The sequence below is a fragment of the Plectropomus leopardus genome, chromosome 11 (assembly GCF_008729295.1).
Source record: "Plectropomus leopardus isolate mb chromosome 11, YSFRI_Pleo_2.0, whole genome shotgun sequence".
Classification (NCBI taxonomy): domain Eukaryota; kingdom Metazoa; phylum Chordata; class Actinopteri; order Perciformes; family Serranidae; genus Plectropomus; species Plectropomus leopardus.
Window position 1 is genome coordinate 1,029,062 of NC_056473.1, and position 26,998 is coordinate 1,056,059.

General features: G+C 38.4%; 1 protein-coding gene and 1 long non-coding RNA gene across 2 annotated transcripts; both read left to right on the top strand.

Annotated features, from left to right (window-relative positions):
• The first annotated feature begins 1,365 nt into the window (after window positions 1-1,365).
• LOC121950751 lies at window positions 1,366-3,087 on the top strand. The gene is made up of 3 exons (XR_006106340.1): window positions 1,366-1,519; window positions 2,666-2,736; window positions 2,904-3,087. It is a non-coding gene; the product is annotated as an uncharacterized LOC121950751 (long non-coding RNA).
• Window positions 3,088-11,444: 8,357 nt separating this feature from the next.
• Window positions 11,445-25,738, top strand: ska1 (spindle and kinetochore associated complex subunit 1). The gene is made up of 7 exons (XM_042496607.1): window positions 11,445-11,530; window positions 16,469-16,554; window positions 16,677-16,792; window positions 19,796-19,890; window positions 20,296-20,427; window positions 21,342-21,511; window positions 24,880-25,738. The coding sequence occupies exons 2-7, from the start codon at window positions 16,473-16,475 to the stop codon at window positions 25,026-25,028; spliced, it is 744 nt and encodes a 247-aa protein (XP_042352541.1). The 5' UTR covers window positions 11,445-11,530; window positions 16,469-16,472; the 3' UTR covers window positions 25,029-25,738.
• Window positions 25,739-26,998: the final 1,260 nt, after the last annotated feature.

Consider the following 26,998-nt stretch of genomic DNA (forward strand, 5'->3'; position numbering starts at 1 on the left):
TTGACATGTCCCCTGCTATTTTGTGTTGTATCTTGCTCTGTGTTATTCATCCCCACAGTATGGAGGACACCTGTTTCAATCATACATTAATAGTAGTGAAAAACAAAGATGTTAGTCATGGAGTCTGACACAAAGTTCTCTACTGTCTGTGAAGTACCGATTTCTTACCAGAAAATGACAGTGGTTGAAGTTCACCTGTTACAATATTACTGAGTTAAAGTCTTAAAGTATCTGATATTTACTATACTTCAGTATCAAAAATAATTTTATTGTGTTAAATGCAACTAAGTATTGAAATTAAAAGTACAAGTAAATTCTGTTGACAAAGAATCAAGTGGTCGGAATTTTGAGAATTATTAAATTTATCTTGTAACATACACCACCTTAAAAACAGAGCGTAAATTTCAGTTGAAGAAAAACAAGGTCCTTTTTCTGGTACTTAAGTTTTTTTTAAATGAAATGCAGCTTTTCCTTCCCTCCAATTCCTTCTTTCACCTTCCTCAGTTCCTTTCCTATTTTATAGTAACTACAATGCATGTAGGGGAAATGTAGTGGAGTAAAACTAAAGTGGAGAGTTGACAGAAATATAAAAATTAAATAAAGTACAGATACTCCTAAAAAATACTTAAGTACTGTAAAGAAGTATCATTACTTTCTTATATTACACCACTGGTCTTGATTCATAGACTTCGCACAGTGTGTACCCTCATTCTGACGATGTCAGACTGTCACCTGTTAATAATTGCAACATATTATGATAAAACCACAACTCTACAGCGATTTTTAAACAAGGCACACGGTACAGGGTGGAGTTGTTAAAATCAACCTCTACTATTCCAAAAGTTAACAGCTTATTCCTAACGCTAACGCGATTTTGGCCCTCTGTAGCGACCGCTGCATTAGCTAACGTTATTAGTCTAAGGCTAAGGCTAACGGACCTACCGTTGGCCAGATTAGCAACATTCCAATTATGTTAAATTGCTAAATTTAAAAAGCAAATGACACAAATGGCTTGCTGGCAAGTTACTACATTACTTCAAATATACTAACCTCAACTAAGGAAAAAAACAAAATTACCAGTAACCTTGGTGACACAGGCACTTTGGAGTAACCCAGAGCCCTTTGAAAGCGTCTATTCTAGTGCACTAAAGTAACCGAGCAAAATGTGAGTTAACGTTTATGCTGTACAGTAGGAGGTGTGTTGTCGCCGTCAAGGGGGCGTGGTCGGGGTTGGGGGGGGGAGTCGGCGGGGGCGGGGCACTGGACTTAGAGACTGGTGGAGTCTGCAGCTCCGACTTTGATTCACGCCATAGTTGACACCAGAACCCTTTAAGAGAGAGTCGCGTCATCTCCGTGGTTCGCTCCATGGATGTATTATGTATCGCTTCAATGGACCGTTTTTTTCAAAGATGGCGGATCATAGCGAGCCTCAATAGTTCCCGGAAGTAGCTATCGGGCGCTTGCTGCACAATGGAGTTGATGCCATAGAGCCGATAGAGTAGAGTCCACATTTTAAAGGGTAAGACATAAAAAAAATCTGATTGGAATCGTATATGGATGCAATCAGAAGGTGTATTAAATCATGTTATGGGATTATTCCCCGCTTTATAAGATTTACTGTACCTTAACAGAGGGGCTAACAGGCTAACATGCTAATTTAGGATACTGGATAAAGTTAGCAACACACAACAATACCCATGTTAATGTTAATCTTACATTTCCCTCTTCACTCGTGTTATCCAATGTGAGGGGATCAGAGAATAATGCTTTTTGTACATATTTTGTGTGAGTAAACAGGAGTTTAATATAAACCTGGCAAGGGACTAGTATTATAATGTTGAAATCACAATCCCCCACACGTCTGTTTTTCGCCTGTTTTGCCGCATCTGCACAGCGTGATCGATGTCTGTATTTCTCACGAATTTACTGACAACTTTTACATTTATATGCATTTTTTCTGTATCATAAAAACGACGGAGCTGCTGAATTAAACAGGGCTAGTTTGCAAGGTATATAGGAGAAAATATGAAATTAAAGTGTACTCTAAAACGAATATTAAATCTAAATGGCTAAACGGACTTAAGTATGTTTTGTTGCGGCCTCATCCACAGCAGTATATTGCTCAGGGTGTTTCGGGACTGTGCTTTACTTATCCGAGGAGGGGGTGCCTGGGGTGCGGCTCTTTATTTAAGTGAAATATAAAATACCTCCTTTTTAAGTTGTATATCCATTACCAACGCCAGTTTTAAAAACACAAGTTCTTCCTCACTGTTTACATTTTTTAAATACCTTATCCGTGTTGCAGTACCCCGTTTCCGCTGATAAATGAAGAACGGGCCCTATTTCTAACCACAAAGGGACAGCGGCGCAAATACAAATTAGGGACATTGCTGTTTTGCACGGGAAAATCACAGACCAGTAATGCTGAATCCCGTGTGAACAGGGCGGTATTTAGACATAACATTCGTTTAATATGAGCTAGTTTTTGAGCTGGTTTAATAAAGTTAACATCACATAATAATCTGGGAGATGATTTTTTTGTTATATATTGCTATCGATATGTATCTATAGTGCATAATATAGACATTCATTAAAAAAACGTAGCTGTGTAAACATGAACGCTTTCATGTGATTCTGTGGACTATACCTGCCCCTGCTGTTACAGCTCAGCTGATTTTGCATTGATGACAAAAGTAAAGGGAAGATGAAGCACCTGTGTGGAATTTAAAACATAACGTAAGTATATTTAAAAATGAAAAATGCTAGGCTAAATTGGGAATAATCATACTTAATATGCATTATACTGCATTTTCTACTAATTATATTTGTAATCACATTAAATATGTAATATGCAAGTAATCAGTTGAAGGAAGCATACTGCAATGATGCTGCATCTTGTCAAGAATCCTGCAGGATGTGGAGCGACTGTGTGACAGGCCAGCAGTGGAGAGGAGCGACAATGTTACAGGTCAGCAGTGAAGAGGAGCGACAATGTTACAGGTCAGCAGTGGAGAGGAGCGACAATGTTACAGGTCAGCAGTGGAGAGGAGCGACAGTGTGACAGGTCAGCAGTGGAGAGGAGCGACAGTGTGACAGGTCAGCAGTGGAGAGGAGGAGCGACAATGTTACAGGTCAGCAGTGGAGAGGAGCGACAATGTTACAGGTCAGCAGTGGAGAGGAGCGACAGTGTGACAGGTCAGCAGTGGAGAGGAGCGACAGTGTGACAGGTCAGCAGTGGAGAGGAGCGACAGTGTGACAGGTCAGCAGTGGAGAGGAGCGACAGTTTTAGAGAGGTGGAAGAGAACTGTTGGTGGCAGGGTGCTGGTAGGTGGGGGAGCAGTGATTTTGGCTGGCTTCTAGTGGGAGGAGAAACAGTGAGGTTAGTTTGGTGCTGGACGGTGGAGGAGGGGGGATGTTGGCTGGGTGCTGGAGCACTTGTAGTAGAAATGGTTATTCCAGATGTTTCCATTACAACAATTAATGGGTTGGGTAGCACCTTTGAAGCTGTGTGGGGGTTGCTGGATGAGTAGCTACTGTTGTCCCTCTTTACCTTTTTGGATTGGCTCTTGCTTCCAAGATGTCCATCTTGCAAGTGTTGTTTTTTCTGTCATTTCTTATTTGTTTTGCTTCAGTTATTAACCTCAGCCAAATGAATCTTCTAATGATTTTTTCTTTTACTCCACAGCATGATGGAAGATTGCTGGAGTCCCGAAGACTCCTTCTCCAAGACATCCACTGCGTTGGGAAGCTTCATGAGGGAGGAACCAGTCCTGGTCCTAAATAGTTCCTCATTGTTGTGGATGAAATCAAAAACTTCCCGAGAGGGATGACAAAGAGCACCTGCCTTAAACTCTTTCAGGTTTACCAAGATGCTGATTTCTCCAGCAGGACTGTCGTCATTATGCTCAGTTGCAGTTTTGCATTTCTCACAGATGCTGGCAAACCTGATGAGTTTGTGGATGATGTAGCCCGCAAGGTGAAAGAGAATGCATTTCTCAGCTTTAGTGAGGTCAGGCGTTTCTCTCTTCACCGCCATCAGCTGTTCCACTCTGACAGATGGAGTGACATTTGGCTCCACTGTGTCCAGGAAGCCTGCCAAAAAGGTGCCGTCATCTTCCTGGTAGCTCCTTGACCTGATAACTGTGAAAAACTGTCCCACTGATATGATCCTCAGTGCATGATTGGATTCCACTGGAGTTGGGACAGGATTTCTTGACTGCGCACGGCTGAGTGTGATTTCAAGGCAGTCTTGTGTGAACCTAGATATCAACACAAACCTGTGTCCTTGTGGCAGCATCTCCTCCTGTATGGCTAACACATTGATGTTGTCGCCATTATCACCCCTGTTTGTATAGGCTTCCAAGCTCCCTTTTGCCCAATCTTCATCCCATGGAAGAGATAAACTATGTCCTGGAGGAAGGTGACAGCCTTCTGGTACTCCTCCATATTTGTCCTGCTCAAGGCTGTAATGGGATGGCGAGATGACATCAGATCAAACCAGTGATCAATCTGCTCCAGGAGCCATGCTGTGGTCATGTATGAAAGAGGTCATGTATTTTCTTGTTGTACCATGTATTTCAGTACAGCACTTGTTGCCTTACTGAAAACATTTAGGGCAGGCCCAACCTTCATTTTGTAGAAGTGACTTGGCTTGACGTCTGCAGATGAAAGATAGGGAGCTATTTACAATGCCATCCCTTCTTGAAAGGCCAGCAAGTATTTTGGGGCCAATTGGGACCACTGAAGCCTTGTTAGAGAGGAGGTTCTCTTTTTTACAATGTCCTCGGGAATAATGAATACCTGTCCTCGGACAAGGCACTTTTCAGATTTTTTTACCAGATGTGGGACATCTGGCATGAAATGAAGCTACCTGTCTGGGGTTGCAGGATGTGGTTTACTTCCCACATACAAAATTTAAATTTTTTCTATCTACATTCATATTCCTTAGTGGTTAAACACACAAGGTATTAGGGAACAGTTAACACTTACTGGACAAACATAAACTCATTATAAATCAAAAAGACAACAGAAAAAACAAAATTTATACAAAATCATCACATTAATAACTAATGTCACTTGTCACACTATGTTAAACATTTACAACTCATGAATTTTCATAATCTCAGTTGGGGGGAAAAGATCACACCACTTTCAAGGCAGTTTCTTATGGATGCTTATGTTGGTTTGTCTACCATTTTTCTACTTCTCTTTCAACACAAGAACTTCAGGAGGACTCAGAGGAGCCTGGAGACTTCCTGCTCTGAAACAGCAAGCTCCTTTCCTCCTCATTTTTAATAAATCAAATTCTAAGCTGCCTGTGGTCTTTTTTTGTGGAAAAAGTACAGATGTAATTTTAGTATATTACCTCACGTATTTTTCTGTTGTAATCACTTGTTACATTGAGATTGCTGCGGCTGACTTTAATCATCCATGTTTTTCTCCTTTCTTTGACCCTGTGTCCTTTCTGAAAGTCATAAAAATTACATTAGTCATTCAATAACTTACATTATTAGCACAAAATGATATTGTTACTACATACACACTTTATACTACATACGTTGTGTTACATAAATATTGTAAATCGATGCATTGACTGACCACTAATTACATAAATGGGCCGCCAACGACTTCCGGGAACTAGTCAAAGCCTCCATGTGTCACGTGACACATGGAGGCTTCGATGAGTTCCCGGGAGTGACTGACTGGCGGGCCATTCCAATACATTATAGGGAGAGACAAAACTCAGATTTTCGCTAAATAGCAGTCAATAACCGCATTGATTTACAATTTACACGAAGCGCATCGTATGTAGTTTCATTATTATATTGTTTTTAAAGCAAAACATGCTTATATTTGAAGATTAATATTAACAGCCAGGGTTAGATTAGACTGATTAATGTCACACTCAGGAGATTCACACATTTCAGCAGCTCAAGAGTCAGAGGCAACAGAAAAAAGTGACTGACTGCTAAATAAGGGTGAAATATGATTAAAATACAAAAAATAAAATATATTGTAAAACATAAAATATATAAATATATATATATATATATATATATATCGTACTTTTACATATAAAATGTATAATTACATAGTATAAATATGAGTGATGCGGATATGACATATAAGGTTATGCTAACATTTAGACAGAAAGTTTTTCTTGCTGTTTTGTTTGTTTTTGGCTTTTTTTTTTTTTGTATTATTATTATGTTTTTCTTGTACGTTTTACTAAGTTCTTGCTAATTCTAGGCTAATTTCTTCCTAAGTTGCTCATAACCTTCTTCCCGTGTTTTTGAAAGAACTCAAGCCAATTTGCCCAGGTTTCAACAGGAAGTTAAATTAGAAATATTTATCATCTGATGAAACCTTTATTTCATATGTTAAAGAAAACCCCAAAAGGCCCATTTCACTGTCCATTCAGATCAGCGTTAGTTTGGAGAAGCTGATAAAGTGCAATAACCAGAGAAACTGAAGATGGTTTAAAACACAGTGTTAGTTGTGAAGCTGTTATTTTCTTGTTGGGTGGTTCTGTAGACAAACTCATGGTGAATTTTGACTTATAAATTAAGATTTTGTACCTTTTGTGTTTCCTGCAATTGTACAGTTCCAAATTACCATATGAACCTGAGCTAAAAAGTAGTTTTGATAGATATTACATAGTATAAATATGAGTGATGCGGATATGACATATAAGGTTATGCTAACATTTAGATATACCATGGTAAAGGAGCAGGTTGCTGTTTATTGCTTATGTATATAAACGTGTATTTTGTTTATCTTTGTCTTTCAACAGACTTATTGCAATTGATTAATACCATTAATATATAATAAACTCAGAAACATAAATATCACATTATGTAGTTGTTATAAGTCCTTCTTTTGTGGTGTCCTCTCAGATAGTCTCCACCATGTTTTGCTGTGCTGCACAGGGACGATCCAGGTGTGAAGAGAAAGACACGCTGACACGCAGATGAGGAAAATGTTGTTAAGTAATACCAGCAGAAGTAGTCTTACACTCACCACAGATTACAGCTAAAAAAAATATGAGGTTATCATTTTCAAAAACTGCATTAGAACATTTCACCCGAACAAAGAGCTCGCCATAGGGATGCCTTGTGTGTGGTTGAATAAAATTAAGAAACAGGGAAAGGCTTGCAGAGGACAAGGAGCCGATTTTCAGGATGAGGGTGTGATGTCTTAGTGCAGGGAGTCTTCAGGCTCCACTGAATCTTGTGTAGATCTTTGCTGAAAGAGGGAGGGAGAAAAGGACAGGAGAGAGGGTCAGATATACTTTTATGGGCCTGGGTGGGAAACCGCTTTTGGAGATGAGACGTGTTTATTCCCCAACTTCAGTTATGAAATTTTGTTAGTTGTGTTAAGTTTGCGCTTCTCATAGTGAATTACTCGCTAAAAAAAAGCTTTTGCTGTACTCACCTCAGCATTTCGATATAGTGTTTCATATCATAGGTCTACAATTATTGATCCTTTTTTAATAATTTATCAGACTTTGATCCTCTGTCAGCTTGCCCGTCCCTGTGTCCAAGCTTTTTCCTTTGTTTAAAAAGATCTCGGCTACTTCATTGTTCTATGTCGTCACACTCCTGTTAATATGAGTGATTTTAATACAAAGTGTAAACCACTGCATGTGAATGCATGAATTAGTCAGATCTCTGTTCCAGAGGAGAGCCTTCTTTAAGCTGTGTAATTTATAGGTTAATGATCTGCATTCAACTAGAGCCTTCTGTTTTTTTATTACCCGCTTAGTTCGGTAAAGTTGGAAAGATATTCACAGATTCGGACTTCCGGCATCAATAACTCATTAGTGATACGTTGTCAAAACATAAACGAGGCCTCTTTCCCATCGTTGTAAGGTAGACAATGTGCTACAAGCCCAGTTTTATCAAAAGTAGCTGTCTTTCAAGCTGCAGAAATAACATTGGTGTCAATGAGCAGCCGGCTGTGAGACGAGTGGATAGGGACCGTCTGCAAATTGCAAAACCGCTACAGCAGCGAAGAGAAACACTACACAGATATTCAATAACTTCAGTCTTATACACTGTAGTGTCACCAAAATCACTGCAGCCTTCAACTGGCTCCTGCTGATCATACTACAACACTTGTTTTATTATATATATATATATATATATATATATATATATAAATTAAATAAATAAAATATAATAATATAAATAAATATAATAAATAAATTATATATATATATATAATTTTAAGAAACTTTATAATAAAATGCAATAACTTCACCTTTATGCACTGCAGCAGAAGAATTAAACTCTGTCCAACCATCATCTGGTTCCTGCTGATCATACTACAACACTTGGTTTGATTTTTTTTTTCTTTTCATAATTTTATGGATTTTTTATTATTAGAAATAAAATGTAATAACTTCTCTTTTATGCACTGTAGTGTCACCAAATTTACTGCAGCCATCAACTGGATGCTGCTGATCATACTACAACTCTTGGTTTGATATTTTTTTTAAAAAATTATAATTTTAAGAATTTTTATTAATAATAAAATTTAATAACTTCTCTTTTATGCACTGTAGTGTCACCAAATTTACTGCAGCCATCAACTGGATGCTGCTGATCATACTACAACACTTGGTTTGATATTTTTTTTAAAAATCATAATTTTATGGAATTTTTATTAGAAATAAAATTTAATAACTTCTCTTTTATGCACTGTAGTGTCACCAAATTTACTGCAGCCATCAACTGGATGCTGTTGATCATACTACAACTCTTGGTTTGATTTTTTTTTTTTAAATCATAATTTTATGGAATTTTTATTTGTAATAAAATGTAATAACTCCACTCTTATGTACTGTAGGATTTTTTATTAATAATAAATTCATATAACTTCACTTTTACATACTGTAGAAGAATTAAACTCTGTCCAATTATGAGTTTTTTTAAAAAAAATCAAACCAAGTGTTGTAGTATGATCAGCAGCATCCAGTTGATGGCTGTAGTGATTTTGGTGACACTACAGTGCATAAAAGTGGAGTTATTACATTTTATTTCTAATAAAATTCCATAAAATTATGAGTTTTTAAAATAGAATCAAACCAAGTGTTGTAGTATGATCAGCAGCATCCAGTTGATGGCTGCAGTAAATTTGGTGACACTACAGTGCATAAAAGAGAAGTTATTAAATTTTATTATTAATAAAAATTCTTAAAATTATGATTTTTAAAAAAAAAAATATCAAACCAAGTGTTGTAGTATGATCAGCAGCATCCAGTTGATGGCTGCAGTAAATTTGGTGACACTACAGTGCATAAAAGAGAAGTTATTAAATTTTATTATTAATAAAAATTCTTAAAATTATGATTTTTAAAAAAAAAATTAAACCAAGTGTTGTAGTATGATCAACAGCATCCAGTTGATGGCTGCAATGATTTTGGTGACACTACAGTGCATAAAAGTGGAGTTATTAAATTTTATTTCTAATAAAAATTCCATAAAATTATGAGTTTTTTTAAAAAAAATCAAACCAAGAGTTGTAGTATGATCAGCAGCATCCAGTTGATGGCTGCAATAAATTTGGTGACACTACAGTGCATAAAAGAGAAGTTATTACATTTTATTATTAATAAAAATTCCATAAAATTATGATTAAAAAAAAAAAAAATCAAACCAAGAGTTGTAGTATGATCAGCAGCATCCAGTTGATGGCTGCAGTAAATTTGGTGACACTACAGTGCATAAAAGAGAAGTTATTAAATTTTATTATTAATAAAAATTTTAAAATTATGATTTTTTAAAAAAAATATCAAACCAAGTGTTGTAGTATGATCAGCAGCATCCAGTTGATGGCTGCAGTAAAATTTGGTGACACTACAGTGCAAAGAGAAGTTATTAAATTTTATTATTAATAAAAATTCTTAAAATTATGATTTTAAAAAAAAAATATCAAACCAAGAGTTGTAGTATGATCAGCAGCAGCCAGTTGATGGCTGCAGTAAATTTGGTGACACTACAGTACATAAAAGTGGAGTTATTAAATTTTATTATTAATAAAAATTCCATAAAATTATGAAAAAATGTTTTTAGTATCAAACCAAGTGTTGTAGTATGATCAACAGCATCCAGTTGATGGCTGCAATGATTTTGGTGACACTACAGTACATAAAAGAGAAGTTATTACATTTTATTTCTAATAAAAAATCCATAAAATTATGAAAAGAAAAAAAAAATCAAACCAAGTGTTGTAGTATGATCAGCAGGAACCAGATGATGGTTGGACAGAGTTTAATTCTTCTGCAGTGCATAAAGGTGAAGTTATTGCATTTTATTATAAAGTTTCTTAAAATTATATATATATATATAATTTATTTATTATATTTATTTTATTATTATATTTTATTTATTTAATTTTAATATTTATATATATATATATATATATATATATATATATATATATATATATATATATATATATATATATATATATATATAAATAAAACAAGTGTTGTAGTATGATCAACAGGAGCCAGTTGAAGGCTGTAGTGATTTTGGTGACACTACAGTGTATAAGACTGAAGTTATTGAATATCTGTGTAGTGTTTCTCTTCGCTGCTGTAGCGGTTTTGCAATTTGCAGACGGTCCCTATCCACTCGTCTCACAGCCGGCTGCTCATTGACTCCAATGTTATTTCTGCAGCTTGAGAGACAGCTACTTTTGATAAAACTGGGCTTGTAGCACATTGTCTACCTTACAACGATGGGAAGAGGCCTCGTTTATGTTTTGACAACGTATCACTAATGATTATTGATGCCGGAAGTCCCAATCTGTGAATATCTTTCCAACTTTACCGAACTGCTTCGAAATAGTTCCTCCAACACCCAGTGCTCCTATTGTAAGTTACCAATATACAATAACAAGATTACATATAAAAACAAAATATAACATAATATAATATAATAATTATGTAGTATATACAGTAGTGTAACAATGTCAATATTATAAGGAAAGGTCTCTTTCCCAATGTTTCCCATTGTTTACACAGTAAACACTTTACCTCCACTGTCCCCACTTTACGCACACCCAGTGCACCCCCACGCACATATTTATATTACATACATTCATATATCGTACATATATATGTATACTTATTTATTATCTACATATTTCCACAACCCTTCGCCCATAATACATACTGTGTATGCTTGCATATAGATTACCTTCAGCTAACGATATATATATCGTGTCTTTTTCTTTGTTATCTTTATTTTTAAATTGCTGTAATCTATCTATCTATCAATCTATGTTAACAAATGGGAAAAAGTCTTTGGCCAGTGTGACGCTGTAGTTCCACTTTCGGCCACTATATAAATTTTGCTTCAGAGGGTGGCGCACTTCCTGGGGGCTTGGGAGCAACAACAACCGCAGCAGCAGTAGAAGAAGGAGGAGGAGGAGGAGGAGCTAGTTGCTAGAGTCCCATTTCAAACGGAGCTCAAACCGGGAACACGGCACAACGCGGAGGAAGAAGAGAAGAGAACTGTGTGTGAGTAATATTGATGAAGCTCAATGTTTGTGTGTCCGGCTCGACTTCCTTATAATACATCCATGGTCCGGCCGGACGGAGACAGGTCAACGCGCCCGGAGCACTCTTCTGTCTCGGTGCCTGACACAGTAACGCCGATAATTAACGTCAACGTTCAAAATGAGCCGTTAGCTGTGGACCGAAAAAAAAACACCGGCACAGAAAGTTTTTCTTGCTGTTTTGTATGTTTTTGGCTTTTTTTTTTTTGTATTATTATTATTATTATGTTTTTCTTGTACGTTTTACTAAGTTCTTGCTAATTCTAGGCTAATTTCTTCCTAAGTTGCTCATAACCTTCTTCCCGTGTTTTTGAAAGAACTCAAGCCAATTTGCCCAGGTTTCAACAGGAAGTTAAATTAGAAATATTTATCATCTGATGAAACCTTTATTTCATATGTTAAAGAAAACCCCAAAAGGCCCATTTCACTGTCCATTCAGATCAGCGTTAGTTTGGAGAAGCTGATAAAGTGCAATAACCAGAGAAACTGAAGATGGTTTAAAACACAGTGTTAGTTGTGAAGCTGTTATTTTCTTGTTGGGTGGTTCTGTAGACAAACTCATGGTGAATTTTGACTTATAAATTAAGATTTTGTACCTTTTGTGTTTCCTGCAATTGTACAGTTCCAAATTACCATATGAACCTGAGCTAAAAAGTAGTTTTGAGTGCCTGCAGTGCAAACTGTGAAGCTCTTTGAAATGCACATACAGATGACTGTGACTTTGTCCCTCCTTGTCCATCCTCATGCAACTGCTTTCAGCTGTGACATCTCTGCTTTTACTAATACTATACTAATACTACTACATATAGTAAATGTATACATGTACTTAGTATTGTAGTCTAATAGCTACTGCTATTAATAGTTAGTTTGCAGGGAGCAGGCACCTGTCCAATTTTTGGGAAAATGTGAGAAATTTCTTGGGAAATGTGCTAGTTTATTTTAACATTCCATTTCTTACTAAAAAGGCAGCTGCACATTGTACAGCTCCTAAACTATGAACTTGATGCAGCATATTTAAACACTACCAAGCCCCCAGGAAGTGTGCCAGGCTCTGATGCAAATTTTACATAGTGGCCAAAAGTAGAATTACTCAGACAGACTTTTCCCCTTTGACTTGCATCGGGAAAGACACGTCTGTAAATCAGTAAATAATCTTTTGTAAGCATCAAACCCCGCAAATTGACTCATTTTACTATATAGATTTAATCCAGTTAGATAACATTTGGGAAGTCTAAAAGAGCCGCAAGATTACATCTTTTAGACCACCATTCAAGCTAGCTAAACCGGTCAGTTGCTCTACTGGTGGAAGTTTTCTGCAAGTGTGCCTGGCCGGGCATAAAAATATGACAAAAATACAAATTTTTAAAAAATGTCTAAAATCTACGCACAATATACACAGTTCACCTGTACAGATACTGTATGTTGATAATTGATAGTTGCACAGGATAACTATAGAACAAAAATATTGAAATATATAAATATTATTGCAGAGTATGTGACAACATATTGTACTTTGCACAGAAATGTGTAACAGTATAAACATAAAAGATATTATGACTGTAGTACACACGGTGTGTAGTATTTAAACTGTAAAAATATGAAAATATATAAATATGATTGCACAGTATATTGCACAGCAATGTTACATAGTTAAAAATTGAAAGATATAAGGATATTTACAAATATGTGATTACATGCAAATATAAGTAAAAACACTACATAGTGTAATGATTAAATGTCACTTACAATACTTATACCAAGTAAATGTGGTCTATTCTTATGTCAGAAAACACAATACAGCAAATGTTAATAGTCTCCAAATAAGTCTTTCTAACTCTGCTACTGCTTATACTACAAACAGTACTACCACAACTACTTCTTCTGCAGGTACTACTGCTACTACTGTAACTACTGTTTAGATAATGAATGTTAAATACATATTGTAAGTTATTGTAAATACATACAATATTATGCGCACATAGTGTGCAGTACATGTAATGGTAAAGATGAATTTCTTACTACTACAAATACTACTATTGTACTATTATCCACACATTGTGTGCTGTACCAGTAGTACAAACAGTATGCACTACAAGTAGTATACAGTACCTGAAATATGGGTTTATGCAGTACCTCTTGGGCAGTACAGGTCGTTAGTGTGTGTACTTAGCAGTCAGGGTGGGAGCAGGCAACCATGAAAAAAAATTCTTGTGAAATTACTAGTTCATATTTATTTAAGTACAGAGGCAGAGAGGTGACATGGACAATTTTTTTTCTTTGTGTGCGCAAATTACTAATACAACAATAACCACACATAAAATGCACTTTTTCAACCTGCCAAAAAGTGATTGCAGCTCCTATCTTGCCACTGAAAGGCTGTTTCTGCCTCAGAAAGACTTGATGTTATTCATAATGGACGGTGTAACCTCACTTGACTGCAAAACAAATCTACCGAAAGGTACAAATAAAGTAACCTGAACCTGAACCTGAACCTGATAGTGATTATTTAAAAAAAAGTCAAGCAATAAAATACAGAGAGCAAGGCATGCAAGCTTAATTTATTATCTAGTTGTTGTGCTCACTGGCCTTGAACATATTCTCAATTCTCACGTGCCATCAGAAGTCACACAGTAGAAACCAGCCATCAAATCAAGTTTCATGTTTCTGTTGTATTCAAGGCTTCTTTGTTTGGTTCTTCATGTAGGCCAGGGGTGTCCAAACTTTTTTGAATGGTGGCCAAATTATATAATGTGAAAATACCTCGGGGCCAAGTGTTTCTCGCATCACATAGCTAATTAAAAAACCGGCAACACACAAACAAACAATACAAGTGCAACAGTTTCAGTTTTCACTGAAAATGTATTCAATTTTACACCACTCCTTAGAGCAGTTTTCCTTATTGTCCACACACTTCTTTGCTGTGGCTGTGTATGCTCATGACAGGAAATGTCTGCCGCTAGTAACCATTCAGTTTACTAGTTTACTGTCTGTTTATGAAAACACATTAGTTCCTGCTTGATTCATGTCTATGAGCTTTATTACAGTCCTTCCATTGTGAGCTGAAGGGAAAAATTGCAAAGTGATCATGGTTGATTGACAAATATTGTGTGCCAGGCCATAGTACATTTTGAAAGTCAAGCCAAGGGCTGCTTAAAATTGGTTTGAGAGCCACAACCAGGGCACCAGGGCCAGACGGGGCCCGGCGGATGAGGTAGGCACAAGATATGCATAACATTTCTGACCCTGTGAAGGCAGCATTTGAAAGCACCCACCTAGTCCTTGGCTGCTTACAGCTGCCCTCTGCTGGTATGAGCTGGTAACACATAGCCAATGGGTTCAACATAAGAAGAGGGTAATAACACACTATGAGGTTTTAAGATAAATACTATTGAAAGTGATTTTTTAATTCCAGAATTCATTCACATCCTTCTTCTATTTTCTTTTCTCTTTTCTGTTGTCAGTATATGTAACAGGGTCAGTAGTTTATGTTGTGTTGTGGTTTGTGGATATATGTGTGTAAGTGCAACAGCATATATTAGTGTTATTAGTCAGTTATCTGTCCAGCAAGGATCTCCTTAAGCTCAGCATTCTCTCTTTGCAGCATTTTATTCCGAGAAAAAGACAAAAGAACAATAAAAACAAGGCAACTGTTAAAAGATGTAAGACAGAACATTACAAACATTTGAAGTTCATAGGAGCTGGCTTCAATTCTCTCTCATTTTAGCTATAAAGGTAAACTGATAACCTTCTTGCAAGAACTTAAAATAAATTCAGTAAACAAGTGAACTGAAGAAAAAAAAGGTGACCCCAGACAGTAACATAAAATGCAGATTAAAACTAACCTCATGTCTGAGGGCCTCCACTATCAGATCTTGTCCTCCCCTGATGCTCTCCTTTTTTGAAGCCTTGAAGGGTCCCCAACAACTGAGACCAGCACTTGAGACTTAAGAGTCATATATCCAAAATAATATTAGTGATTTCCTGTTCAAATAAAAACAGTAAACCACCAAGTTGTCCTAGTAGGGAATGCATAGCTGTTGAATACTCAAAAACTTCATGCTCTGGAACAAATAACAGTGGTTCATGTCCACTGCAGGGTGTTAAGCAACAAATCTAAAGACTTTGGGGGATGATGGCAGGACAGTATAGAAGGAAACAGTGGACAGAGGGCACGACCACATCATGACAAAAAGCTGGCATTTAAAAGGTTAAAATTCTGAACATTAATGAATATTTGATATTTATGATTAGGACTGATTAAAAAAACCCAGAACAACTCAATGAATGTAGAAAATCATATTAATGTATAATAATATTTTTATTTCCTGATTTTGAAAGGCACATTTTGTTTGCAGGGTGGTATGAGTGTGAGTATCAAACACTGCAAAAACAATAATAATGTATAGAAATCAATTTTGCTGCTAATCATTGACATATCTTTGATAACAAAAAAAGTGAAAAGGGGCATTTTGTGTGTTGTATTGGTCCTTTTAAAGGTATTTAATCAGGCATAGGGGACTGGATGGGCTATAATCTGTCAAATATAATGATAATAATATCATAATATTAATGAAATCAAGTCATTCTGAGGCATAAACAGTCTTCGGTGACAAGATAGGAGCTATAATCTCTTTTTGGCAGGTTGGCAAAGTGCATTTTATGTGTTGTTTTGGTATTTTACGAACACGTTTTAATGAATCGCAAGCGAAATACGATTAAACTGCACAAATTTTGTAAGACGAATGCATGTTTTAAATTTAAATCCATGTCACATCCATGTCACCTCCGGGCTCTGTACTAATGTTAAAGTTCTTGCCAATTTTTTTCTCCATGAAATGAACTATGTAACTGTTTAGAATGTGTAAATAGCTTTAATGAATTGAATGTGTCCCTTTTTCAGCAACATGGGGGATTTGGAGGATATCAGCCATCACATTTATGACAGAATATCATCCTTACAGCGCATATTGGATCTGTCAGCTGTTGGTAAGACAGTAATTTTTTTATAAGACAGCACTGGTCACTGTTTTTTGTCTGTTTTGTTATTATGCAGAGCTACAGCAGTCTGTCATAAAATGTGTTGTGTTCCTTTCTGTCTCTGCTTTCAGAATTCCCTCAAAATAAGATAAAGAAACTTGGACAAGAACTCTTTGCACTCGAGAGACTTCTGGAGGAGTTTGAAAAATGTGCTGATCGACAGAAAGAGCAACTGAAGCATCTGAAGGTAAACGGCAGGTCTACTGGTTTATTGAGACTAACATTGATATTTAACCATAGGGTCAACATTCTTTTTCCTAAGAAGTTTTAACGTAAATACACATTTCGGATAAGTATCTATCAATAGAGTGCTCTAGAGATGAAGACTTTCTGTAGGTCAACCAGGAAGTGAGCTTCATGCTGCCTCCCTCATCAAAAAGCCTATGGGATTTTTCCATTGGATTTTGGATCAATGCAGAAAATAAACTCTGTGGCAAACAAACGTTTATGAGACTTTTTTTTTCAGCAAGATAATCTTCACAAACACTTCTCTTAGGATTTTTTGAGGCCTAAATGCAATTACCAGAAGTAAAAGCTAATGTTAGGCTATAAACCAACTACACTGTCTTGTTGGCACCACGGCGAAGCTGTAAAGCTGTGTTCGGTGTAGTTCAGTGTGATGAGGTTCAGTAGTTTAATTTAGCCACTTATTAGCAACTGCTTTTTTTAAGACCCTTTAAATTCACAGTGGGTTATTTATGGACTACTGATATTTTATGTTATAGGACAAAACATGAAACTCTTCAGCTTCTAGGACTCATTACTGTGGTTCTCTATCATGGAATAGAATTATAAGTATGGGTTCAAGACTAGTATTTGGCTGGACCATGTTCAATGGTTCCCAGCCTTTTTCCTTCAGGGCTGTCTTTCACTATCGTCTACTATCACTGAACGACTGAGTAATCAACTGATGACCCCTGACAGAATTACATATTTTAGGGATATTTCGTATTAAATTAAATTCATAACAATAACAGTAGAGAAACAATAAAAACTGTACAACTACCCCAAATGCCTAACTGCAGGAAGTTTGGGTTAAATTAGCAATTATAATGAATTTTGAGGAGATTATTTCCGGTGAATATTGCATCGGAAATTGGTTTCCTGATATTTGTTGTAACTTATAGAATTCTCTGTATTATATACTTTTGAAGATAAAAAATCAACAGTCATGCATTCTTGAAAGGCTTCTTTTTTTTGAAATTCCTTTTGCTTGGCAATCTTTTCTAATGCAGGATGAAGCTGTTTAAAAGAAAAAAAATGAACTATAAAAAACTAAATAACTATTGCATTTAGTTATTTTTGTAGAAACTCATGAAATGATAAGATAAGCCTATTTTATTTAATTTTTTTTAAAAAAGTATTTTAAGACCCCCTACAATCAAGAAGGCCTCATGACCTCCAAGGAAGCTTTGGTGACCCTAGTGGGGTTGGGAGCCAGTTGCGTACTTGGCTGGAGTGATTTTGATGCCATGAGCAATTTATAAGCCCAGACCTTTGTAGAGGTCTGGGGGGATCCTCACCGTTTGTTTGTTTGTTTGGTTGGTTGGTTTTGTTGATAAACAAGCTCTATTTTGATTCTTTTAATGCACTTCAGCACTTTTTTCATTAATTCAAAGTTCACATTCTTATAATTGAAAAATTGAAATGTGTAGGTTACATCAAAAACTGTATTTTACTGGCCAGAAAAAGAATCATTGTGATGTGACAAATAGTAGTTAGTAATTAGCATTAGTATTCCGTGGAGATGGAATACTGCTATCATTACACATTTATACAAGAGATTTGGGGGAAAAAAAGTTCAATGTTTATAGGTTAACAGTGATGGAATGTAATTAAGGTTACATTTACTCATTGTACTGTATTAGGTGACCAGATTTTTAGAATTAAAAATCAGGGAAATCTTCAGCTCGGTGTTCAATATGTCATTAATTTATCCAGTGTTACTATCTCTGAAATAAAAAAGGAGTACATTTACATTGTACGTTTAATTTGACCATAGTATGTTGCACTGTAATGAAACATATGATGCATTATTATTATTATCCAGTATTATATGAGAATTAAAAGTTCCATCTTAACCAAACCAAAGGTACATTTACGGACACTATGCCGATAATAGGCCAATCTCTCCTGACTGCAGGACTCTGACTTTAACTTCTGCTGTGTGCTACAATGGTTTTACATGGGAATTTTTTTCAGTAGGTCTACTTCTTTTATCGCTGCCAACAGCCTGCCAACATTCCCAGTTGGAGAAAGGGTGAAAATAAGGCTATGTGCCTGTGGCCCGAGGCCCCCAAATCACTACATCTGCTCCTGATAATGAGCGTGCAGCATTAGTAGTTGGATAAAATAAGATAAGATAAGATAAGGGGTGATGCGTTCTGGTGTTTATTTAGCATGACTAAACCTGAAAATAAAACAAAGTAGTCTGTAGAAGTCTAAAGAAGTCACTTTCACCACTGAGCATTTGACTGTTTGTTCATTCAGACACTTTGGTGCTGTGAGGAGAAGCTCCACTCTGTTTGTTTGTCTGTCTCAACTGTATTCTAGAGTCAGTCGTTCACTGCATTACAAGATTGTTCAACACTTCTGCTGTCGCAGTGTTTCGGCGTAGGATTTTCCTTGGTGTCGTGAGAGTGCGAGACAGAGCCCAAAAGCGCGAGACTAACACCAGATGCGTGAGAGTTGGCATCATCAGTAAATGTAAGGTTCGTGTCTGACAGACACAGCTGTTCCTCAAACACACTGATGAAGTGATCTCTCCTCCATCCAAAATGGACACATCGACTACAGACCATGGCGAGTTAGCTGTCTGGCTTTCTAATTCCACCATGCTGTCATGTTATAGTGGTTTCAGAAAGTGAAGAAGAGTAACACAGGACTGTGAGCGTCCACAGCTATGTCAGCCAGTCAGCACCAGCAGGGGGAAACACTCATCAGTCAGACTGGCCAGTGGTGCAACTTCATTACTCAGTTAGTCAGTCAGTCACTCACTCACAGACAGTGTTTCCCTTTTATAGGACTGGCCTTGCATGCTGCGGTCCAAAAGATATGTAGTGAAATGAGCATTTCTGAGTATGAAATAAGCTTGTCAGTGCTCTGTGGTGAACAGAATCTGTAATGGATGCACAGTTTCTGAATCACCTCAAACATACTGAATGACAAATCACACTTGTTTGTATTTCAGGAACTTGAGGAGTCATTCCAGAAGGATTTGGAGGACGTCCAACACATGAAGGACAACATACCAGCACACATGGCCAGGAAGAAAGGCCCAGCAAAGTAAGGGCCTGTATATATAGTTTTGCCTGATGCTTTTCAGTAGAACACTGGCCTAATTGTAATCATAGAGAACAATTTGGACATATGTGCATAGTCCCCTCGAGGGACCAGGGGTCTTGTCCCCCCTATATACGAAAGATGGAAATTTGACCCACCCTAAATGTTGTCATCCATTGATACAGGTATGTATGTATATATTCTGTGTGTGTGCGTGTGTGTGTGTGTGTTATATATGTGTGTGTGTGTGAGTTTATAAACGATGATATTAAGAAAATAAATTATAAAGATATAATAAAGATTTAGTCTGGGGTTTTGTGTTGTTTTGATTTCAGGTATCATAACATAAAAAACAACCCTCAGGTGTGATGGCTAATGGATATGTTGATTGTTCCTCTCCTCTCTCAGTGAACCTGCAATGAACCAGAGTGAAGCAGCAGACGTTAAGCTAGCCCAGCAGGAAAATGTCAAGAAGACCAAGAAGAGCTTCATCAGAGAGATGGAGTCCATCACTCTGCCAGAGTTTGACAGCATCCCTCAGTGAGTCGTATTCCCCTATAAAATACAACATAGATGCTGAGTAATATTGTTCACAGTTTTTTGGGGGCACACTATAATAGTGCATATATGTGTGTGTGTGTGTGTGTGTGTGTGTGTGTGTGTGTGTGATCAGGGATCCACTCTGTAGCTGAATATAACAGGCAGCCAATCAGGAACTGCGTTATAGTGGATGACGTAGCATGCAGACAGCAAAAGAGGATGCACTCAGAGTTTCTCAGAGGAAAATACCTTTTCCCTGTTTTTCTGACTGGATTTGGCAAAAGCTTGATTTACTAACTGACTCTGTTGGTGATGAAGAAGATGTTCCCTAATACAAATCCATCTTTACTGTTGTTTGGTCTCTGATTGGCTGATGGAGAAGCAGATACAAGAGGATTTAAAACGGGGAGTCAGGGCCATGCAGATCGGTGTTTACAAAGCTTCAGAGAGACAACAAGGACGTTGCCAGCAGGTATTCAGCAGTCCAGAGGCAGCTAGCTGCTGAATGAGAAATGGTGAAATAACATTATACTGGCAACACCAGTGTATTGCAAAAACCTTCTTGGGGATTGTTATCAATGGAGAATTCGTCACATACAAAGGATAAATATAAATGAACTGTATTTTTTAAGACCATTATCGTCTAACTGGCCACGTATTTGTATAGTAGAGGCTAATGCTAACATCAGAATTGGCTGAAGTAGTCTGTCTGTCAAAGCGAGTAACTCCTGACCACTGAAATCATTTGGGTTAGCAGAAAGTCCAGACTGACAGAGAGAGAGAAACACAATGTTTTTTTTTTTTTACCAGACTGCCAAAGAAAAGCCATGTTTGATCATTTCAAAGGGTTTTATTGTTTTTGTTTGCTTTTTTAGCTTTATTCTCTCCACAGCTGACTGTTTTGTTCCCCTCAGGTACATGAGAGGCCGTGTATCATATCATCAGCTCAACGCTGCGGTGCAAAGCATTAACACAGCCGTAATAGCTAAGTACAAGATCCTCCATCAGGCGGTGAAAACTCTCAACAATCATGCACGCAAGCTGCACCAGCGCTTCAAGGAGCAGGAGACTGCAGATACCAAAGGTACACCTGACCATCAGTATGTGTGATGCTTGCATTTAGTACAAACATTTTATGAAACACTGCATGTATAATGTCTGATCAATGCTCTAACCCAAGGATGAACACTGATTTAATATTTTAACCTGATCCCTTTCATTAGTACCCTTTTATTACCATTTTTTATCATATAAGGACTGACGTTGAATGTTGCAAATTGTAAAGACAGAGGACAGTATTTTCAGTGATCTTTTCTGTGTTTATTTTGATAAAAAGAAAAGCTCACTATGCTGCAACTTGAGAAAACAGGTTTAATCATTTTGATTTAGACAACACATGCATCACCATGTAAAGAAAAAGCTGCCAATAAATACAACACCCATCCATCCATTTTCTTCCGCTTATCCGGGGTCGGGTTGCAGAGGCAGCAGCCTAAGCAGGGAAGCCCAGACTTCCCTCTCCCTGGCCACTTTGTCCAGCTCTTCCTGGGGGATCCCGAGGTGTTCCCAGGCCAGCTGAGAGACATAGTCTCTCCTGCATGTCCTGGGTCTTCAGTGGGGTCTCCTACCGGTGGGCCCTGAACACCTCACGGGGGAGGCATCCTAATTAGATGCCTGAGCCACCTCATCTGGCTCTTCTCAACGCAGAGGAACAGTGGCTCTACTTCAAGCTCCTCCCGGATGACCGAGCTTCTCACCCTATCTCTAAGGGATAACCCAGCCACCCTACGGAGGAAGTTCAATTCTGCCGCTTGTACCCGCGATCTTGTTCTTTCGGTCACTACCCAAAGCTCGTGACCATAGGTGAGGGTAGGAACGAAGCTCGACCGGGAAATTGAGAGCTTTGCCTGTCTGCTCAGCTCCCTCTTCACCATGACAGATCGGTGCAGAGTCCACATTTCTGCAGACCCTGCACCGATCCGCCTGTTGGTCTTCCGCTCCATCCTTCCTCCACTCATGAACAAGACCCTGAGGTACTTAAACTCCTCCACTTGGGGCAGGATCTCCTTCCTGATCTGGAGAGGGCACTCTACCCTTTCCTGGCTGAGAACCATGGCCTTGGATTTGGGGGTGCTGATTCTCAACCTGGCCGCTTCACACTCAGCTGCGTACCGATCCAGTGAGAGCTGATTAAACCAACAGGACCACATCATCTGTGAAAAGCAGCAACCCAATTCTGAGGTCACCAAACCGGACCCCCTCAATACCCTGGATGTGCCGAGAAATTCTGTCCATAAAAGTTATGAACAGAATCGGTGACAAAGGGCAGCCTTGGCAGAGTCCAACCCTCACCGGAAATGAGTCCGACTTACAGCCAGCAATGTGGACCCAGCTCTGACGCCGGTTGTACAGGGAATGGACGGCCCGTATCAGGGCGTCCAATACCCCATATACCCCCCACAGGACTCCCCGAGGGACATGGTTGAATGCCTTCTTCAAGTCCACAAAGCACATGTGGACTGGTTGGGCAAACTCCCATGCACCCCTCAAGGATCCTGCCAAGGGTCCAGAGCTGGTTCACAGTTCCACGGCCAGGACGAAAACCGCATTGCTCCTCCTGAATCCGAGGTTCGACTATCCGGCGGACCCTCCTCTCCAGTACCCCTGAATAGACCTTACCAGGGAGGCTGAGGAATGTGATCCCCCTATCCCACACAATGTTGCAGAGCCCCAGGTCCTGCTTCCTTACCGAAAGGCGTGTTGGTGGGATTTAGTTCTTTGAAGTATTCCTTCCACTGATCCACAACGTCCCGAGTCAAGGTCAGCAGTGCACCGTTCCCAATATACACAGTGTTGACAGAGCACCACTTCCCCCTCCTGAGATGCTGGATGGTGATCCAGAACCTCTTCGAAGCTATCTGTGAAGTCGTACTCCATGGCCTCACCTAACTCCTGCACCTAGGGTGTCCTGATGCCAAGTGCACATATGGACACCCTTATGCTTGAACATGGTATTTGTTGTGGCCAATCTGTGGCAAGCACAGAAGTCCAATAACAAAACACCACTGGGGTTCAAATCAGAGGGAGCATTCCTCCCAATCACGCCCCTCCAGGTCTCACTATTGTTGCCAAAGTGAGCATTGAAGTCCCCCAGCAGAACAAGGGAGTCCCCAGAAGGAGCACTCTCTAGCTCCCCCCTCTAAGGACTCCAAAAAGGGTGGATACTCTGTACTGCCATTTGGACCTTAGGCACAAACAACAGTCAGATCTGTCCCCTCACCCGAAGACTGAGGGAGGCTACCCTCTCGTTCACTGGGGTAATCTCCAACATGCAGGCACCGAGCCAGGGGGCAATAAGTATCAGTAAGCCTCTCACCAGTGGCAACTTCAGAGTGGAAGAGAGTCCATCCCCTTTCAAAAAGACTGGTTCCGGAGCCCATGCTATGTGTCAAGGTGAGGCCGGCTATATGTAGTCGGAACAGCTCAACCTCGTGCACCAGCTCAGGCTCCTTCCCCACCAGAGAGGTGACATTCCATGTCCCTAAAGCTAGCTTCTGTAGCCGAGGATCCAACCGCCAAGGTCCCTGCCTTCGGCTGCCGCCTAACTCACACAGCACCCGACTCCTTTGGCCCCTCCTATGGGTGGTGAGCCCACGGGAAGGAGGTCCCACGTCGCCTCTTCAGACTGTGCCCGGCCGGGCCCCATGGGTAAAGGCGTGTGTGTCCAGGAGAGGGAAACCATTTGTAGCATTCATCAAAAGGGGCCCTGGGAGCTACACTTTGTCTGGTCCCTCCCCCAGGACCTGTTTGCCATGGGTGACCCTACCAGGGGCATAAAGCCCCCAACAACTGAGCTCCTAGGATAACTGGGACACGCAAACCCCTCCACCACGATAAGGTGGTAGCTCAGGGAGGGGTAAATACAACACATTCATTAAATTAATAGAATTCTAAAAATAATAATAATTAATTAATAAAAAATAATAATAATAATAAATAATAATAATAATAATAATAATAATAAAATACTAGAGAAGGAAAACACAAACAAATTCAGAAACAGTCATCTTGTGTAAAAACTTTCTTTTCCACGCTGTTAGAAAAAGGAATTGTAGAGGAACAGCTCACAAACATTTTCAAAAGATAAATACTATAACCATAAAGATTTTGGAAGCTATTATTCCAACAAGAAAAGACAGTTCCCTTTTTAAAAATTATAGATCAGTTGTCTGCTCTAAGTGGCACATTTTCCAATAACAAATCCTTCAAATCTTGAGCATGAAACATACAATTATTCAAGATGGTGCAAAAATCAGCATATGTTTCAATCAGCTAAGATATCCGAATCATTGATGTCCTCAGTTCCTTGGACAGGAGCATTGTTGACAGGCAGGAGTGCATCAGAGTGACAGTGAACCACCCGGCTCACTGATCTGCTGAAATGTCTTTCAGGTCAGTTTTTTGTGGTGGAGGATGACATCCGTGAATTTACTCAGATAAAGGTGGACAAACGTTTCCAAGGGATGCTGAGCATGCTGCGACACTGCCAGCGCCTCCGGGAGCTCCGAGGGGGGGGCATCACCCGCTATGTGTTGCTATGAACCTGCAAAATTTTATCAGATGGAACACACTTCGACTTTGCTTGTCTTCGTTGTGCTGACATAGTAAGCCAAAAGAAGTTAATAAAAAAGAGAAAATAAAAAAGAGTAAATAAATAGTAATAAAGAATAAATGTGCATATTTCCTGGTCAATTGTAGTTACAGACCACAGATCTGTGCACCCTGTTCAACACTACATGAGGTTTTGGATTTGTCAGCTGGATGGCCTCAGTGACTTATTTTATCGTATTTAACAGTTTTCACACCAAAAAGTGACCCTATGTCCATCACAGAATCTGAGCGGAGATTTCCTCTGTGAGCCCTCCAAATGTTCATGCTGAAACATTTCCACTTGTGTAATCTGAGTATTCGGTACATTGGTATTCTTTCACTTGCCACCTGTATGTGCACATTTGCACACAATACATGGATGTATGTTGTGGTATAAATGACGATAAATTAGACTGATTTTTTTTTGTGCTACATTACAAGTGTCAACTAAATGTTTAATTTTGAAATTACACAAAATAAAATAGGGGAAAAAAATAATAAAAATCTCTCTCTTCACTCACCGTCCTCCAGTGAAACAGGCATGTTTACTCACTGTAATGATTTATGAGAAACGATCAAATATTCAAAAACCATTTTGAATTATTGAAGTACTGAACAACGCAGACTCTAAAAAAAAAAAAAAAAACATCTGTACAGATGTGACTGATGACAGCAAGTGTCCTGTATTTCTGTCCTCTATGTGGCTGAAGGCATTGATGTATCTGAGGCTGACCGTTCTGCTCAGCTGATTTACATCCAGCAGCAAACTGATATATATGTAAGAATAAGAATTTATGTCAGCTGGAGGTTGAAGCATTTTAATAGGCTACTCATAATTAAAACTGATAAATGGGTCTCATAATTTGAAAAAAAGGACTTGTGACCCCCAAAAAATGTAACAAATACTGTTTGAGTGTAAATTTGATTTTTCATAATGCAGTTAGACACTGTTTTCATGTTGATGTTGTTGTTGTCGTTGTAGTTGTAGTTCCTAAGACCATCCACTATGTGTCACCAAGCTCCTGTAGAATGAGAGTCTGCTAGCCTCTCTGAAAGTAAAGAAACAGGTTGGGGGGGACGGAAAGGAAAGTGAAAGGGAAGAGAGCAAACGGAGTTCACCGTGCAAGCAGTTAACATAGGAAAACGATCTTTAAAAATAAGTTTCTGTTATAAATGATTGATGTCAAAGTTTTCCAGAAGGAGTGTTAAAGTTTTTGGGATATTGAGTTTACTACTGGACCACGGAGGACCAAGTTTTTATGTGACTTTCTCTCTGGTGAGTGCATGTTTTTCTGTTCACTGCTAGCTTAAAGCAGCATTATGTCCTGCTCATTTTATGACCATGAATGGGAAAAAAAAAAAAACAATCGGAGAAATGTGTTTTATTTGATTAAAAAAGAGTTCATTATTGTGTGTGATGTTGAAAGTTGAAACTTATTATTATTTTGCTTAGTGTTGTATATGTAGATGTCATATTTACAGGTCATTATTCATGTTCATGTGCTAATATCTTGTGAGCAATAGATGACCATCACAGTGAAAATATGTGAGAAGAGTATGATTCTGAAACGAATTTGCATGCGTTAAAACAAATTGTGGACATTAACTTGAGTTATGTTACATGGTATACAGGTATACGATTTGAGGGAGGATTTCCAGCGGCGGGCGGTTAACCAGTACAGCAGCTGTATAAGTCCAGTGTGTAAGTCCAGGATCCATTTCAGGAATCTGCGCCTTATTCTCCACCTGGATTACAGATAAGACATAACGACAAAAAGATACATGGGGCCCCACACTAACTAACTAAATGAGAAAAAGGCTCGTTGACTTGAACTAAACTCTTGACTAAACTGAACTGAATCACTTTAAAAGACTATATCTCTACAACAAACAATTTAGTACTCAGGTACAGAAGAAAAAA

Excerpts from the sequence above, each read along its gene's own strand:
- ska1 (XM_042496607.1), top strand. The coding sequence starts at position 16,473 with ATGGGGGATTTGGAGGATATCAGCCATCACATTTATGACAGAATATCA. Across the intron at positions 16,793-19,795 it reads AGCAACTGAAGCATCTGAAG|GAACTTGAGGAGTCATTCCA; the intron begins GTAAACGGCAGG and ends TTTGTATTTCAG. Across the intron at positions 20,428-21,341 it reads GAGTTTGACAGCATCCCTCA|GTACATGAGAGGCCGTGTAT; the intron begins GTGAGTCGTATT and ends TGTTCCCCTCAG.